The following is a 13,295-nucleotide window of genomic DNA, read 5'->3' as shown; positions in this document are numbered from 1 at the left end:
TAATCTATGCAAATGTAGGTAAAACCTCTTCCCCAGCATAGCATATATTCTGTATACAGGTTGATATAGTTTTTTTTTGTTTTTCACAATCTAGTGTGTTTTGTTTTGTTTTTCCTGAGACAGGGTCTCTCTGTGTATTCTGGGCTGTCCTAGATTCACTTTGTAGACCAGGCTGGCCTACAACTCTCAGTGAATCCCCCACCTCTGGCCGGAGTGCTGGTATTACAGGTGTTCACCACCACACCTGGCTTACATAATCCAGTGTTTTTTAGCTAATCTTACATTGTTTAAATTTGTCTGATGAGTTTAGAATGAGCCTGCAGTCATAAACTCACCACTGTTCTTGTATGGCTGGTTCCCTCCTCATCTTGCTTTTGATACAAGGGTCTGCTTTTTGCCTCTCACATTCTGGTTATACTGCATTTGTCTTACTATATGCTTGTATTTCTCACTCTATCTTGTGCCTTTAGCTTAGTTCTGTCTCTTAGATCCCTGGTAGTATCAGAGTTCTATCAACCCACCTGCTGTGTCACTTCCATAGAGGTCATGCAGCTTTCAGGATTAGGCTTGTCTGTAGGTATACTGTTGCATTGCCTGGGTGTGAGATGCTGGGAGAAGAAGCTACTATTGAGGGGATGAAGTGGTCTAGGAAGAGCTGCCTCAGTACAGAGTCCCTGAGGAGGTAGAGAGCCACCTGGATATGGTTTGTTACTGAGTTTGAAGCACCAGAGGTAAAAGTCAGATGGTCAGAGAAGGTGGTAGACACCTGCTCTTGGCAGTCAGGAATTTGGTATTTATATTGTTTATATATAGTGTCTTTTAGCTCTAATACTCATTTTGTATTAAGGAGAACAGTCTGAAGACTGGTGGGTTTTTTGTTGTTGTCTGTTTTGTTTATTTTAATCCCTCCCTTATCATTCTTTTATCTATTTTTTAGTCCAGATAAAGTAATGGCATGCCCAGGATTCTGTCCATAAGGGACTTGCCAGAATGATTTGAAATAACTGTGAAAGGACCTAAGTTTTTTTCTTCCCTTGCTTTTGAAAGGGATAGGGAAAGGGAATTGGGTATCTTGTGTCCTAGACTTGTTTAATGGTATTGCCATTATATACAGGGCTGAGGAAAACATGATCCTTGACTTTGGAAATCTGATATTGTAGTTCTCTGCTATATCTTGACAGATCTGGAGGAATTTCGTAATTACCTGGAGAAGCGTTTTGACTTTGAACAAGTAACTGTGAAAAAATTCAGGACTTGGGCTGAGCGGCGTCAATTCAACCGTGAGATGAAGCGGAAGCAGGCGGAGTCAGAGAGGCCCATCCTGCCAGCCAACCAGAAGCTCATCACTTTATCTGTGCAGGATGCACCCACAAAGAAAGGTGAACCGGGCTTATACTGTTAGCATCAGCAGATGGAACATGTTATTGTCACTTTAATGCTGCTTAGTCTGTTTTCGAGTTTCGCTTAACCCAAAGCTGTGTATTTTCTATAATGCAGAGACTGCCATGTTCATAGTGGTAAGCCCCTAATTAATGACTCACTAATGTGCATGGGCCAAGTTCCTGAGTGTTACCTGAGATAGTTCTTTTTGTCACAGAGTTTGTCATCAATCCTAATGGGAAGTCTGAGGTCTGCATCCTGCACGAATACATGCAGCGTGTCCTCAAGGTCCGCCCTGTTTATAATTTCTTTGAATGTGGTAAGTTCAAATCCATTTCAGTCTTGAGTCTTTTACATCATTTTGGTTGTGGCTGGAGGTGGGAGTGAGTACATTGGACCTGATGGGTTGGATAGCCATGCAAGGCAAGTACGAAGAGAAGTGCAGTACAGATGGGGGTCTTACTTTCATGCTGATGACCCTTGTCTGAGAAGGGATGGCTCAGCTTTCCCCTTTGAGTTTTACCACACACACCTCCCCCTCCATTTTTCTTCTCTTCTGGTGCCTGACTGTTAAGAACAGTCTGCAATAAAGACCTTCTGTTGTGCATTGAGTTACTTCCTGGTCTTCTGTCCTGTGTCCACCACTCCCCACCCTCCAATGATGAAGGAGCCTTGATCTCACCACACTTCTTGCCAGCTTTGTCTTCTCTGCAGTTTGTGAATGCCAGTGTGGTTGCCCTTGGGCACTGAGACCTGGGATCACTCTTTTTTGGGAGGTGCTGTTTCTTCAGATGCCTTGATCCTATGCTTTGCTACTGACAGTCTATTTGTCTTTCAGAGGCCTTGTCCCTGCCTTGTCTCTGTACTGGGCAGTTCTGCCTCCAGCTGCTGTTTCCCCTTTGGATAATTTCCTGTAGTACCCTATACTATTCAGTTTTTCCATCTGTACCTTTTGCTGTCTGTGGTCTCCAGCCTTGTCTCCATATCTCAGACACTTGATTTATTCAGGGGTATCTTGTCAGGGCTGGCATGCTTTTAATGTTTCAGCAAGTGTGTTTTAAAACCAGTAATTTTAATTTTAAGAGAATCCAAGTGAACCTTTTGGTGCCTCCGTGACCATTGATGGCGTGACTTATGGATCTGGAACTGCAAGCAGCAAAAAACTTGCGAAGAATAAAGCTGGTAATGTGGTTTACTTGGTATATCAGCTACTTTTCCTGTTGCTATGATAAAATGCCCTCACAAAAGCAACTTAGAAAGGAAAGGCTTGTCATAGTGGGAAAGGAGCTGGGCCTGGTGGTGCATGCCTGTAATCCCAGCACTCAGGATGCTGAGGCAGGTGAATCTCTGTAAGTTTGAGGCCAGCCTAGTCTACAAAGTGAGCCCAGGACAGCCAGGACTACACAGAGAAACCCTGTCTTGAAAAACCAAAAAAGAAAGACAAAAAGAAAGAAAGAAATCATGGTGGGAAAGGCATGGTGCGGGAGCTTGGGAGTGCTAATAACATAGCCTCTGCACTCAGAAGCTGACACTGCCAATGCTCAGCTTTCTTTGTTTCCCTTTTTCCAATGTGGGACCTCGGCCCATGGGATGGTGGCACTTACAGTTGGGGTGGGCTTTCCCACCTCAGTTAACCATATCTAGATATTCTTATACATGTGTGCCTCAGAGGCTAACTTAATTTAGATATTCATCACAGGCATGCCTAGAAATTGATAATCAATATTAAACATCACATTTGGTGTCCCAGAGACATGCTGATTGCTGAGTCAGTCTCTGGTTAGCAAGGGGCTGAGGAATGCTTGTAGGTTTGTAGAGGTATGGATAAGACATTTGTTCATGTAATTTATTTTTAAATAGGATTTTAAAAAATTTAATTTTGGTTAGTCTGTGTCTGCATGTATGTACATATGTATGTATGTATGTGTACTTCTTGTGTGCTGGTGCCCTCAAAGGACAGAAAAGGGCATTGGATCCTCTGGAATTGGAATTAAGGGAAATTGTGAATCACTTGATAATGGGTGCTGAGACTCAAACCCAGAGCCACAAGAGCCATCTCTTCTGTCCTCTGCTTTGACTTCTAAAACATGAGAGTAGAGGTAAATGACTGTACTCCATCCTAAAACTAAGGGTTGGGGTGTAACTCAGCTTAAGAGTAGGTCTGATCTCTAGCACCATCAAAGATAAAATACAATAATTATATGGTTATTGTAAATGGTTTAAACTAAGAAAAGACTTGAGTTAGAAACATGCCTCAGTAGTTAAGAGCATATATTGTTCTTTTAGTGGAACCAAATTTGGCTCCTGTCTTAGTTACTTTTTCTACTGCTGTGACAAAGCATCTTGACCAAGGCAAATTTAGAATAAAGCATTTAATTAGGGCTTATGGTTTCAGAGAGTGAGTCCACGAACATATGGCAGAGAACATAGCAGCAGGCAGGCATGACATCGGAGCAGTAGCTGAGAAATTATATTTGATTCATAAGCATGAGGCAGAGAGAGAAAGAGAGCTAAGTGGAAATCGTGTGGGCTTTTGAAGCCTCAAACTCCACCTCCATGATAAACATTCTTCAGTAAGGCTATGTCTCCTAATCCTTTTCAAAATGTTCTACCACTTAGGGCCTAAGCATTCGAAATCAGGAGACTATGGGATCCATTCTCACTCAAATTACCATAATTCCCAGAACCCATATGGGGCAGTTTACAAATACTTGTAACTCCAGCTCCAGGGTGCTCTAATACCTCTGGATTCTGCATGCATTTATACACACACACACACACATAATTAAAATAAGATTCTAGCTAGGTGTGGTAACATACATTTAATCGCAGTATTCGGGAGGCAGAGACAGGCAGATCTCTGTAGACTTCGAGGTCTACAGAGTAAGTTCCAGGACAGCCAGGGCTCTGTCTCAAAAACATAGGATTATTATTTTTTAAAGTAAGTCTTTACCATAGAGGCTCTCTTGCTATTAAATGACAGAAGTGCCACCTTTTTATGTTCTTGTTCCAACCAAATGCAGATTTCGGCATGCTTAGAGCTAATTGGGTCATGTGAGGCACATGCAAATTTGTTTTTGTTATTTTTTATTTGTTTGTTTTTGGTTTTTTGAGACCGGATTTCTCTGAGTGCTGGGATTAAAGCATGCATTACCACACCTGGCATGCAAGTTCATTTTTAAACACAAAATGTGGGCATGTTAAGAAGGAAAAGGCAGATTGTCATTCTATCACCATCTTGAGGGTTTTTGATATTTATATAAACTATTTTCTAAGTCCTTCAGACTTGAAATTGGGGATTATGTAGTCATTGCACACAATGCTCATCCTAAGAAAACTCGTTTTTTCTTTTATCATGTCTTTGCTGTCTGCCTCCATGCAGAGATAACATTTTTGCACCAAGCTGTTTATCCAGCATAGGGATCATTTGGGTTCTTCTGAGCAATTGAGTGCATTGTTAGATTAGTGCTAGGCCGTTCATGAACTTCAGGCTATTGGGTTATTGTCTTTCAGCACCCTTTCCTGTACAGAATAGGAGGCATGCCAGTTTTCTCAGTCACTGAGTCTTGGGAACTGGTAGAGGATTTTCTACTTATAAGAATCAGTTCCTGTGTGCTATTTTCTTTAGTGACCAATGCTGGAGGACAGTAAGAAGTCTTTTTGCATCGTGTTGCTGCCTGTTCTCTTTTCAGCTGCCCTTTAGCTTATACATTCTGCCTTGGTCTCCAGGATGTCCTCATATCTATTTTGCTAACTTAATCATTATATAGAGCTAGGGATTGATCCAGGTCTTCACACAGAAAGTGCTCCACCACTGAGCTAATGTCGAGCTTCAGCTGTCCATTGTTGACATTTTGAGCAGGTAACTTTTGAGGTAGAACCTGGTAGACAAGTGGAAACGTCCTCCGGCTTGTCCTAAGCTATTCTTTCCCAGGTTACCTGTTTATTTTCTGGGCTTTTTTTTTTTTTTTTTTTTTCCTGCCTATATTTCAGCTACTTGGTCTGCACTGCTTGGTCTTTATCATGAACTTGTTTTGGGGGGATGTCTTTCCAACAGTTCTGTGCTGGACTAGACAGCCATTAGTCCATGGGCTATTGTGTATGTTCTTCCCTCATTGTGACGGGCCTGTTCATGTGGGTGCCATCTACCTGCTTCTTCCAGAGTTCCTCAGATATGCCCATATATCTACCTGTTCATAGAAACTATGTGTTGCAATCTATAGCAGCCTGCTGTCAGGCCTCCTTGGGTCCAGGTTTTGCCCAGCCATTTTTTTTTTCATGCACTATAACTTGATTCCTCTAAAAATATAGATGTAGATGTGAGTTCCTCCCTTTGTAAAATTGGCATGCAAACCTCTCATTTCACCGTCCCTTCAGGATTCACTTGTTCTTATCACCTCACAATTCTACCTTTTAAAGTGTTGTTGCTGCTTTTGGCTACAAGTGTGGGAGCCAGCATGTAGCTCACTGCTGGCTGGGCAGCATGCCTGGTTTTCTTTTGGGCCCAAGCCTTCACCTCAGACTTTTTCTTTTTATAGCCCGAGCCACACTGGAAATTCTCATCCCTGACTTTGTTAAACAGACCTCTGAGGAGAAGCCCAAAGACAGTGAGGAGCTGGAGGTGAGTGTGGTAATCTTTGTGATCTTGTTCCACTGGGAGCTGCAACTGCTATACAGCCACTGGCCCCAATGCCTCAACCAGTGCTGTGCACCAGGCCAAGGGTATAGTCATTTGCCTGTAAGAGCAACTTGCTTATCTTTGTGAAGGCAGAGGGAAAAGTCTTGAAGAATTTTACCCTTTAGTTGAGTGTGTATTGAACACATAGATCTATGATGGTAATTAATCTGGCAGAGTATATAAGATTGAGATTGTTGTTTACGTTAGAACTGTCTAAAACCCTGTTCTGTGTAAAAACCTTTTAGGATAAATATTGTTCTGCATCTGTTCATAGCAAAGTTATGTCTTAGTTTTAAATTGATTTCTTTGCTTGTCTTGTAGTCACTGGTCATGTTAAAAACCAGACTTTTGAGTTCTTTGGCCTTTGATCACTTTTGTTATTTTTGGATTCAGGTACGGAGGAGTCCTGAATATTTCTAGAAATTGTGTACTTGGCTTTTCAGGTTCTTGTGTTTCTACATTGTGTCATGTATATTTGTTGGGCTAGATAACACTTCAGGTTTTTAAATTCTTAAATGGGAGGCAGAGGTAGACCTCTATCACTTTGAGGCCGGCCTGGTCTGTACAGGTGGTTCTAGGTCAGCCAGTGACTACCTGGAGAGACCGCTCCTGTTTCAAAAAAACAAAAACTTTTATTTAAATAGATTTTTGAATTTTATGGTGATCTTGTTAGTAGACTCTTATTAGGCTTCTTGGAGTCATGTTTCCCATTTGTGCTAGGAGAGAAAGCCGTTATATTGCATTTATTAATTTATTTATTTTGGGTGTTGTGTATGTGTATGGATGCATGCATGCTTTGGTGTAAGTGTAGAGGTGGAATAAAAACCTGAAGGAGTGGATTGTTTCCACCATATTCATTCTGAGACTGAAACTCAGGCCCTCAAGCTTATGTGACAGATGCTTTTGCTATTGACCCACCCTGTGACCCTTAACTTCGTTTAACTATGGGGAGAGGAGAAAGGTAGTAAGGCAAGAGTGAGTCGTGGCTTGGTGTGTTATAGTAGTGCATGCCCATAGTCCTAATACTTGGAAAGTAGAGGCAGGAGGATCAGAACATGAACAGTTTCAGTTATGTGGGTGTTTAAAGCCTGCTTGAGCTATGTGCAACCCTGTCTCAAAAACCCAAAAATTTAAAGAGAGAGAGAGAGAGAGAGAAGGGATCACAGAGGAGCACATACAAAAGTTAGAAGGACATTACAATCAAAAGGAAAAGGGGGGGATAAATAAAGCATCCTCATTTGTATCTTCTTGCTGAAGACACGAGAAAGGATGCATCATTTTTCTCCAGGCTTGTTTTTAATAGCTGAGTGACATCCAAAACAAGTCAGAGAAGAAGGCCTTTTCTTAAGCTGCATTGTTTGGTTGAAGTCCTGTACTTAGGCCTGGTTATGCTAGAAGTGCAAGAGAGTCTCTCTCATACTGCTACTAGTCCAGCTAAAGGTGCCTCTGTGCACAAGAGGGTGTCTGCCTGGTGGGTTTGTGCCAGGCAGTTCTTTTGTGTGTGTGCCCATACGAATACAGAGAGACTAACCCCAGATGTTGCACCTCAGGTGTCATCCACATTTTTGAGAGTATTTTTCTGCCCAATAGAGTAGGCTGCTTGGCAAGCTCTAGGAATAAGTCAGTCTTTTCTTGCCTAGTTCACTACCATGCTTAGAGATTGAACCCAGGTCTTCATGCTTATGCAGAGAGCATTTGCCAAATACTTGAGCTGTCTTCCCAGCCTCATATGGCCTGCCCATATGGTTTGCATGCCTAATAGCAGTTGATTTTCTCTGTCCTCTAAAGTAATCAGGCCAAAGCAGTCTGCACTATCTAGCTAAGGAGTTCATCTCGTCTGTCCTGGCCTTAGTTCTTTCCTGTACTTCACTTGTATCCACACAGCTAGCTTTCTCTTAAAAGCATTTGGTTTACAGTGTCCTTATCTGCTTGCCCAGTATTTCAATCTGACAATTGCCATGACTGCCCAAGTATATCTCTCTAACCGTGAGTCACATCCAGTTTCCCAGGTTTACACTCATTCATTTTCCTTCCTTTAATTAAAATATTACTACATCGTTACTCCTCCCTCAAAACTTTTTAGTGCCTTCCCTAACACATTCTTACGTTAGTCATTTGCTTAGCCAGTGGAGAGAAGCAGGCCTTTGGAATTTGGAGATATGAAAATACAGGGATCTCTGCCCAGCTTAGTGGTATATAAGACCTTTCCTGAGATGATTTCCCTCCATGATACCAGTAAGCAAGCTAGAAATACCTGAATACAGTGTCTGTCCGCGCCTCCCCCCCTACTTTCTGTCATGCTCATCCCTTAGAGTTCCTGCCCCCTTTCTGCCCCTGCTCTCTTTGTCATTGGGGACAGATGGCTATGATTTCAGGGGGCCCATGGAGACCCACACCAGGCAGTAAAACTTGTTTCAAAAAACAAATCACCAAAGACTGGAGTGTATTTCACTGATGTGTTTAAGGCCCCTGGGTTTGCTTTCTAATACCAGGAGGGGTGCAACAAAACAAAGATGGCCTTCAGAGTACTGGGATTAAAACTGTGAGCCCCCACATGGCTAGGATAATTCCCCTTACCACCAACTCATTCCCACCAGGTTTCAATGTGTAACCCTGGCTTTCCTGGAACTCTCTCTGTAGACTAGGCTTCCTCAGACTTGGCTCCAAACACAGGGATTAAAGGCAGGTGACACTACCACCTGGCTACAAATTTTTAAACTTAGTGGTACTTTTAATTTGTTGTAAAGGTTTTTGTATTTTTGTTTTTGTTCCTCAGGCAGATAATGTCGATAGATCTACCTTCATGTTTGCTGATACTTCTTTTCCCTGTTTGAATCTACTAGAAAACACCTCTAGTGATGAGTTCATAAGCCCCACTCTGCTCTTCCTCTTTGTTAGGAATGGGATCTAGGGCCTTAGACATGCTAGTCAAGAACTCTGTCCCTGAGCCATATCTGCAGCCTTTATCCCCATTTCCACCTCTGTGTGTATGTCTGTCTTTTTTGAGACAGTGTCTTACTATGTAGCTTTGCTGGTCTGGAATTCTCCATGTAGACGAGGCTAACCTCAACCTCCCAGAGATTTGCCGCCTTCTGCCTCCCAGTGGGATTAAAGGCAGGTGCTATCAGCAGTTAAGAATACTTATTTTTTTGCAAAGGAAGAACCTAACTTTGGGTGGCTCACAACCAATTGCAGGGGATTCAGGACTTTTGGCTTTATTGGGCACATTCATCCACATACACATACAAGCGTAATTAAAAATGATTAAAATAAATAATTAAAAATTAAATGAAAATAAGAATAGAAGCTGGAGAGATTGTTGAATGCTTGCTACCCTTGCAGAGAACCCGAATTTGCTTCTCTGTCTCTTTTCCTAGCATCCTCAGACCCCGAGTTCTAGATCTGATGTTCTTTTCTGGCCTCCATGGTCTGTACTTACGTGGTACACAGACATGCATGCAGTCAAAATGTGCACATATAAGTAATTTTTTTTTTTAAATAAAGAAAGAATAAAGACACTCAAAAGGTAACTCAAGGACAATTTACTGGCATTACAGAAAAAAAGAGTGGAGCAGGCAAGCTAGAGATCTCATCAGTTACCAATAGGAGGGAGATGGATAATGAATAGAGAAAATGAGAACAAGGGAAGACAAGGAATACCAGGAGAAAAGAAAAAAGAATCTGGTGCTGTGGGCCTTTGTTCTTTGTAGGGTGTATGTGTGTGTCTGTGTCTGCCTGTCTGTCAGTAAGTGTCAGAGCTGATGACTGGTGTCTACTCAGCTGCTCTTCTACCTTCTTTTGGAGACAGGTTCTCACTGTATAGCTGTCTTGGTTGTTCTAGAACTCATTGTTAATTCAGTATGTATCAAAGAGGATAATGAATGAATAATTGTACTTGTGGCTGTTTACTTTCTAGTTCTTCTAATTTGTTTCTTGTGTGTGGCTGCATGCATGTGTGTGCAGGCTTATCCTCCTATTGTGTGTGTGGATGTGGAGGCCAGAGGAAAATTTCATGAAGTTGGTTCTGTCCTAACTTTATTTTGATTCCAGGGATCAAACTCAGATCGCTAGGTTTATGTGACAAGCACATTTACTACTGAGCTGTCATTTCCTTTGGGCCAGTTTAAAATTCCGTTACTGGTTCATCTTTAACCTTGCAGTTTGTTATAAATACCTGTGGATCGTTGTCACTGAAACACCTGTTGTGCTACATTTATAATCTAACAATAGAAGGCCAGTTCTTAAAAATGATTTAGTTGCAGGTTGGAGATAGTCCATTCTAGCTCTTAAAACTGGTCTCATTTCAAGTTCAAAACAAAATACCACATCTTTTACATTCATTTATTTTTTTAAGATGGATTATATTTGTATGTGTGTCTGCCCTGTGAATGCAGGTGCCCAGGGAGGCCAGAAGAGGGTATCAGATCCCCTGGAGCTAGAGCCACAGGCAGCTCTGAGCTGTCCAACATGGATGCTGGGAAATAAATTTGGGTCCTCTAGAAGAGCTATAAGCACTCTTAACTGCTGAGCCATCTCTCCAGCCCTGTGTCGGTCGGTCTGTGTCTATCTGTTTGCGCATGTGTATCTTGTGTGTATGTGTATGTATTGTGTGGATACATGCATGCCACTGCAGTAAGTGGAGTTCAGAGGACCACCATATGGATCCCAGGGACTGAACTCAGGTTGTCAAACTTGGCGATAAGTACCTTTACCCTCTGAGCTATCTCAACACCCTCCTCCTATTACTGACCATGATCATTATCATATTTGCCTCAGAGGAAGTTGACATGTTACCTGCAAAGGAGATAGTTGTAGAGTTACCCTTTACTCCTTTCTTCCTGTGTAGTATCCTCCTATTACCTTTAAACTAGCTGATTGATTGATTGATTGAGTTTATTTTGTGCTGCCAGGGATTGAAGCCGTGGCCTTGTACAAGCTAGGCATGTGCTTAGCTACTGCTGAGCTGTCCCTCTCTAATCCCTATTTTTATTATATTTACTTATGCATATGTATCTGTGTGAGTGTATACTGTGTGTTTTGGGGTGAGAGTGGGGGGGTTGCCTACAAAGGCCAGAGGAGGGTGTTGGAACCCCTTGGAGCTTTAATTATAGGCTGCTCGGCATGGATGCTGGGAGCCAAATTTGGGTCCCATGGAAGCAATAAGTGCTTTTAACTGTTAAGCCATCTCTCCAGCCTCTAGGCATGATTTCTTTAATTTTCTGCTGTGTGTTTGTATAGATCATAGGTCATCCTTAAGTGTCATTTCTTAGATGCTGTCCATCTTGTGTTTTGTTTTGTTTTTTAAGTATTTATACTTATGAGTGCTCTATTTGAATGTATGCCTGAATGACAGAAGAGAGAATCAGATCCCATTATAGATGGTTACGAGCCACTGTGGTTGCTGGGAATTGAACTTAGGACCTCTGGAAGAGCAGCGGGTGATCTTAACCTCAGAGCCATCTCTTCAGCACCCATCTTGTTTTTTGAGATAGGATCTCTTGGCTGGCCTGGAACTTACCAGTTAAAGTAGGATGGCCAACCAGTAAGTCTTAGAGATATGCTTGTCTTCATCTCTCTGATGCTCAGATTACAGGCAAATGCCAGAGTGCCTGGCTGTTTTTATGACAGTTACAGGGATCAAATTTAGGTCTTCATGGTTGTGTGGTTAGTATTTTACCAACTAAGCAATCTCTAACAACCCCAAGTCTGTGGGGGTTTTTGTTTGTTTTGTTGTTTTGAGACAGTGTTTCTCCGTGTTATCCCTGGCTGCTTGTAACTTTGTAGACCAGGTTGGCCTGAAACTCAGATTGTTTACTTCGGCATCCCTAGAGTAGTTAAAGGTGTGCTGCAGCCCCCCTCCTCCCATTAAAGGCATATGCCACCACAAAGCCTAGCAGTCTGCCAGAAGAGGGCATCAGATCCCAGTGTAGGTGATTGTAAGCCACCATGTGGGTGCTGGGAATTGAATTCTGGAAGAGCAGACAGTGCTCTTAACTTCTGAGCCATCGCTCCAGCTCCAGTCTGTGCTCTTTATAATGGGTAATTTGAAGTCTCAAGTCTACCACCCTTAGGAATAGGTTGCATTTCTTGCTCTTTCTCCATATGGGACCATCTATACTTAATGGTTTGAATATCTCGTTTTTTGTTGACAAGTAGACATTTAAAATATTTGGCAACTGTGGAAATAGAACACACACACAGCCCCCTGTACACACACAGCACTACAACCAAAGTTAGTTATTGCTGTTAGTACTTGTGTACTGGTACTAACAAAAGAATGAATCAAACACTGGGCAGCTTAAACCACAGAAATTTAGCTGTTTGAAGGAGGTTAGAAGTCAAATAGTGTAAGCCTTTTTCTTCTAGACATTGAGCAGAGGCCTTCTGGGTTCTGGGATGTCTATCTTTGTGTTTAGGCTTTTCCTTGAAGGTATCTTTTCCTCTGAATTTCCTGTTTATACAGAATGAGTCCTAGGGATAGGGCTGTGTCCTCAAATAGGGCATTTACCCCATGTACTCAAATTCTGAGATACTAAGGTTAAGGCTTCAATTTGGACATCTGGAGCAGTTTCTAGTTCAACTTATAATAATATTCTTCCAGATACTTAATCACAAAAATATTATCTATATTCTTGATTCTTATCTATCTGTATTATTTGTAACATGTCTGCTAAGTCAGTTCATTTAGATTAGCTGATGATTGGACAGTGATTTTCCTGTATTTGGAGCTCTTGTTGCCTTTGTTTTTGTTAGTAGTTGATGGTTTTTATAACACAGATCCTGCTTACATTTTATTGATTCTTAGATTGTCCCACTGTGGGTTTAGTTCATTGCTAGCATGTAAATACAACGTATTGTTTGTGAATTGACTTTTTATCTTTTCATTTTGCTGAATTTGTGTATTATAGTTTTTCTGTAAGTTTGTTGGGCCATCTTGTGTGGTTAGTTAATAAGAAATGTCCTCCATAGTCTCATTCTAGAGAGATCTTGACTTAGCTTTTTCATGTGACCCAAGGTCTAGGCTCTGGAGCTCAGCAGATCCTCTGGCTGGTGGGCAGCATTGTTTTAAGCTCACTGATCCTATTTGCTTGTCACCTGAAAGGCCAATAATCTTGGCTTTCATCTCTTCTGGTATATTGTGGTCTGGGTTGTATTATGTCCCTAAAAAGGATCCATTGAGGGTTAATCTTTAGTACCTCAGAATATGGCTTTACTTTGAAGACCAGGTTGTTACAGG

The 13,295-nt window shown here is 41.8% G+C and overlaps 1 protein-coding gene across 3 annotated transcripts in view; it reads left to right on the top strand.

Annotated features, from left to right (window-relative positions):
* Dgcr8 (DGCR8 microprocessor complex subunit) overlaps positions 1 to 13,295 on the top strand; it is a 36,053-nt gene that overhangs the window by 16,554 nt on the left and 6,204 nt on the right. For all 3 annotated transcript variants that reach the window (XM_021645194.2, XM_021645192.2, XM_021645195.2), the window contains exons 6-9: positions 1,182 to 1,379; positions 1,598 to 1,699; positions 2,464 to 2,562; positions 5,919 to 6,001. In XM_021645194.2, the coding sequence (XP_021500869.1) occupies positions 1,182 to 1,379; positions 1,598 to 1,699; positions 2,464 to 2,562; positions 5,919 to 6,001 (482 nt within the window). The remainder of the gene's footprint in view (positions 1 to 1,181; positions 1,380 to 1,597; positions 1,700 to 2,463; positions 2,563 to 5,918; positions 6,002 to 13,295) is intronic.

Source organism: Meriones unguiculatus, chromosome 17 (genome assembly GCF_030254825.1).
Source record: "Meriones unguiculatus strain TT.TT164.6M chromosome 17, Bangor_MerUng_6.1, whole genome shotgun sequence".
In the NCBI taxonomy this organism is placed as follows: Eukaryota; Metazoa; Chordata; class Mammalia; order Rodentia; family Muridae; genus Meriones; species Meriones unguiculatus.
This window is presented reverse-complemented; position numbering and strand designations above follow the sequence as displayed.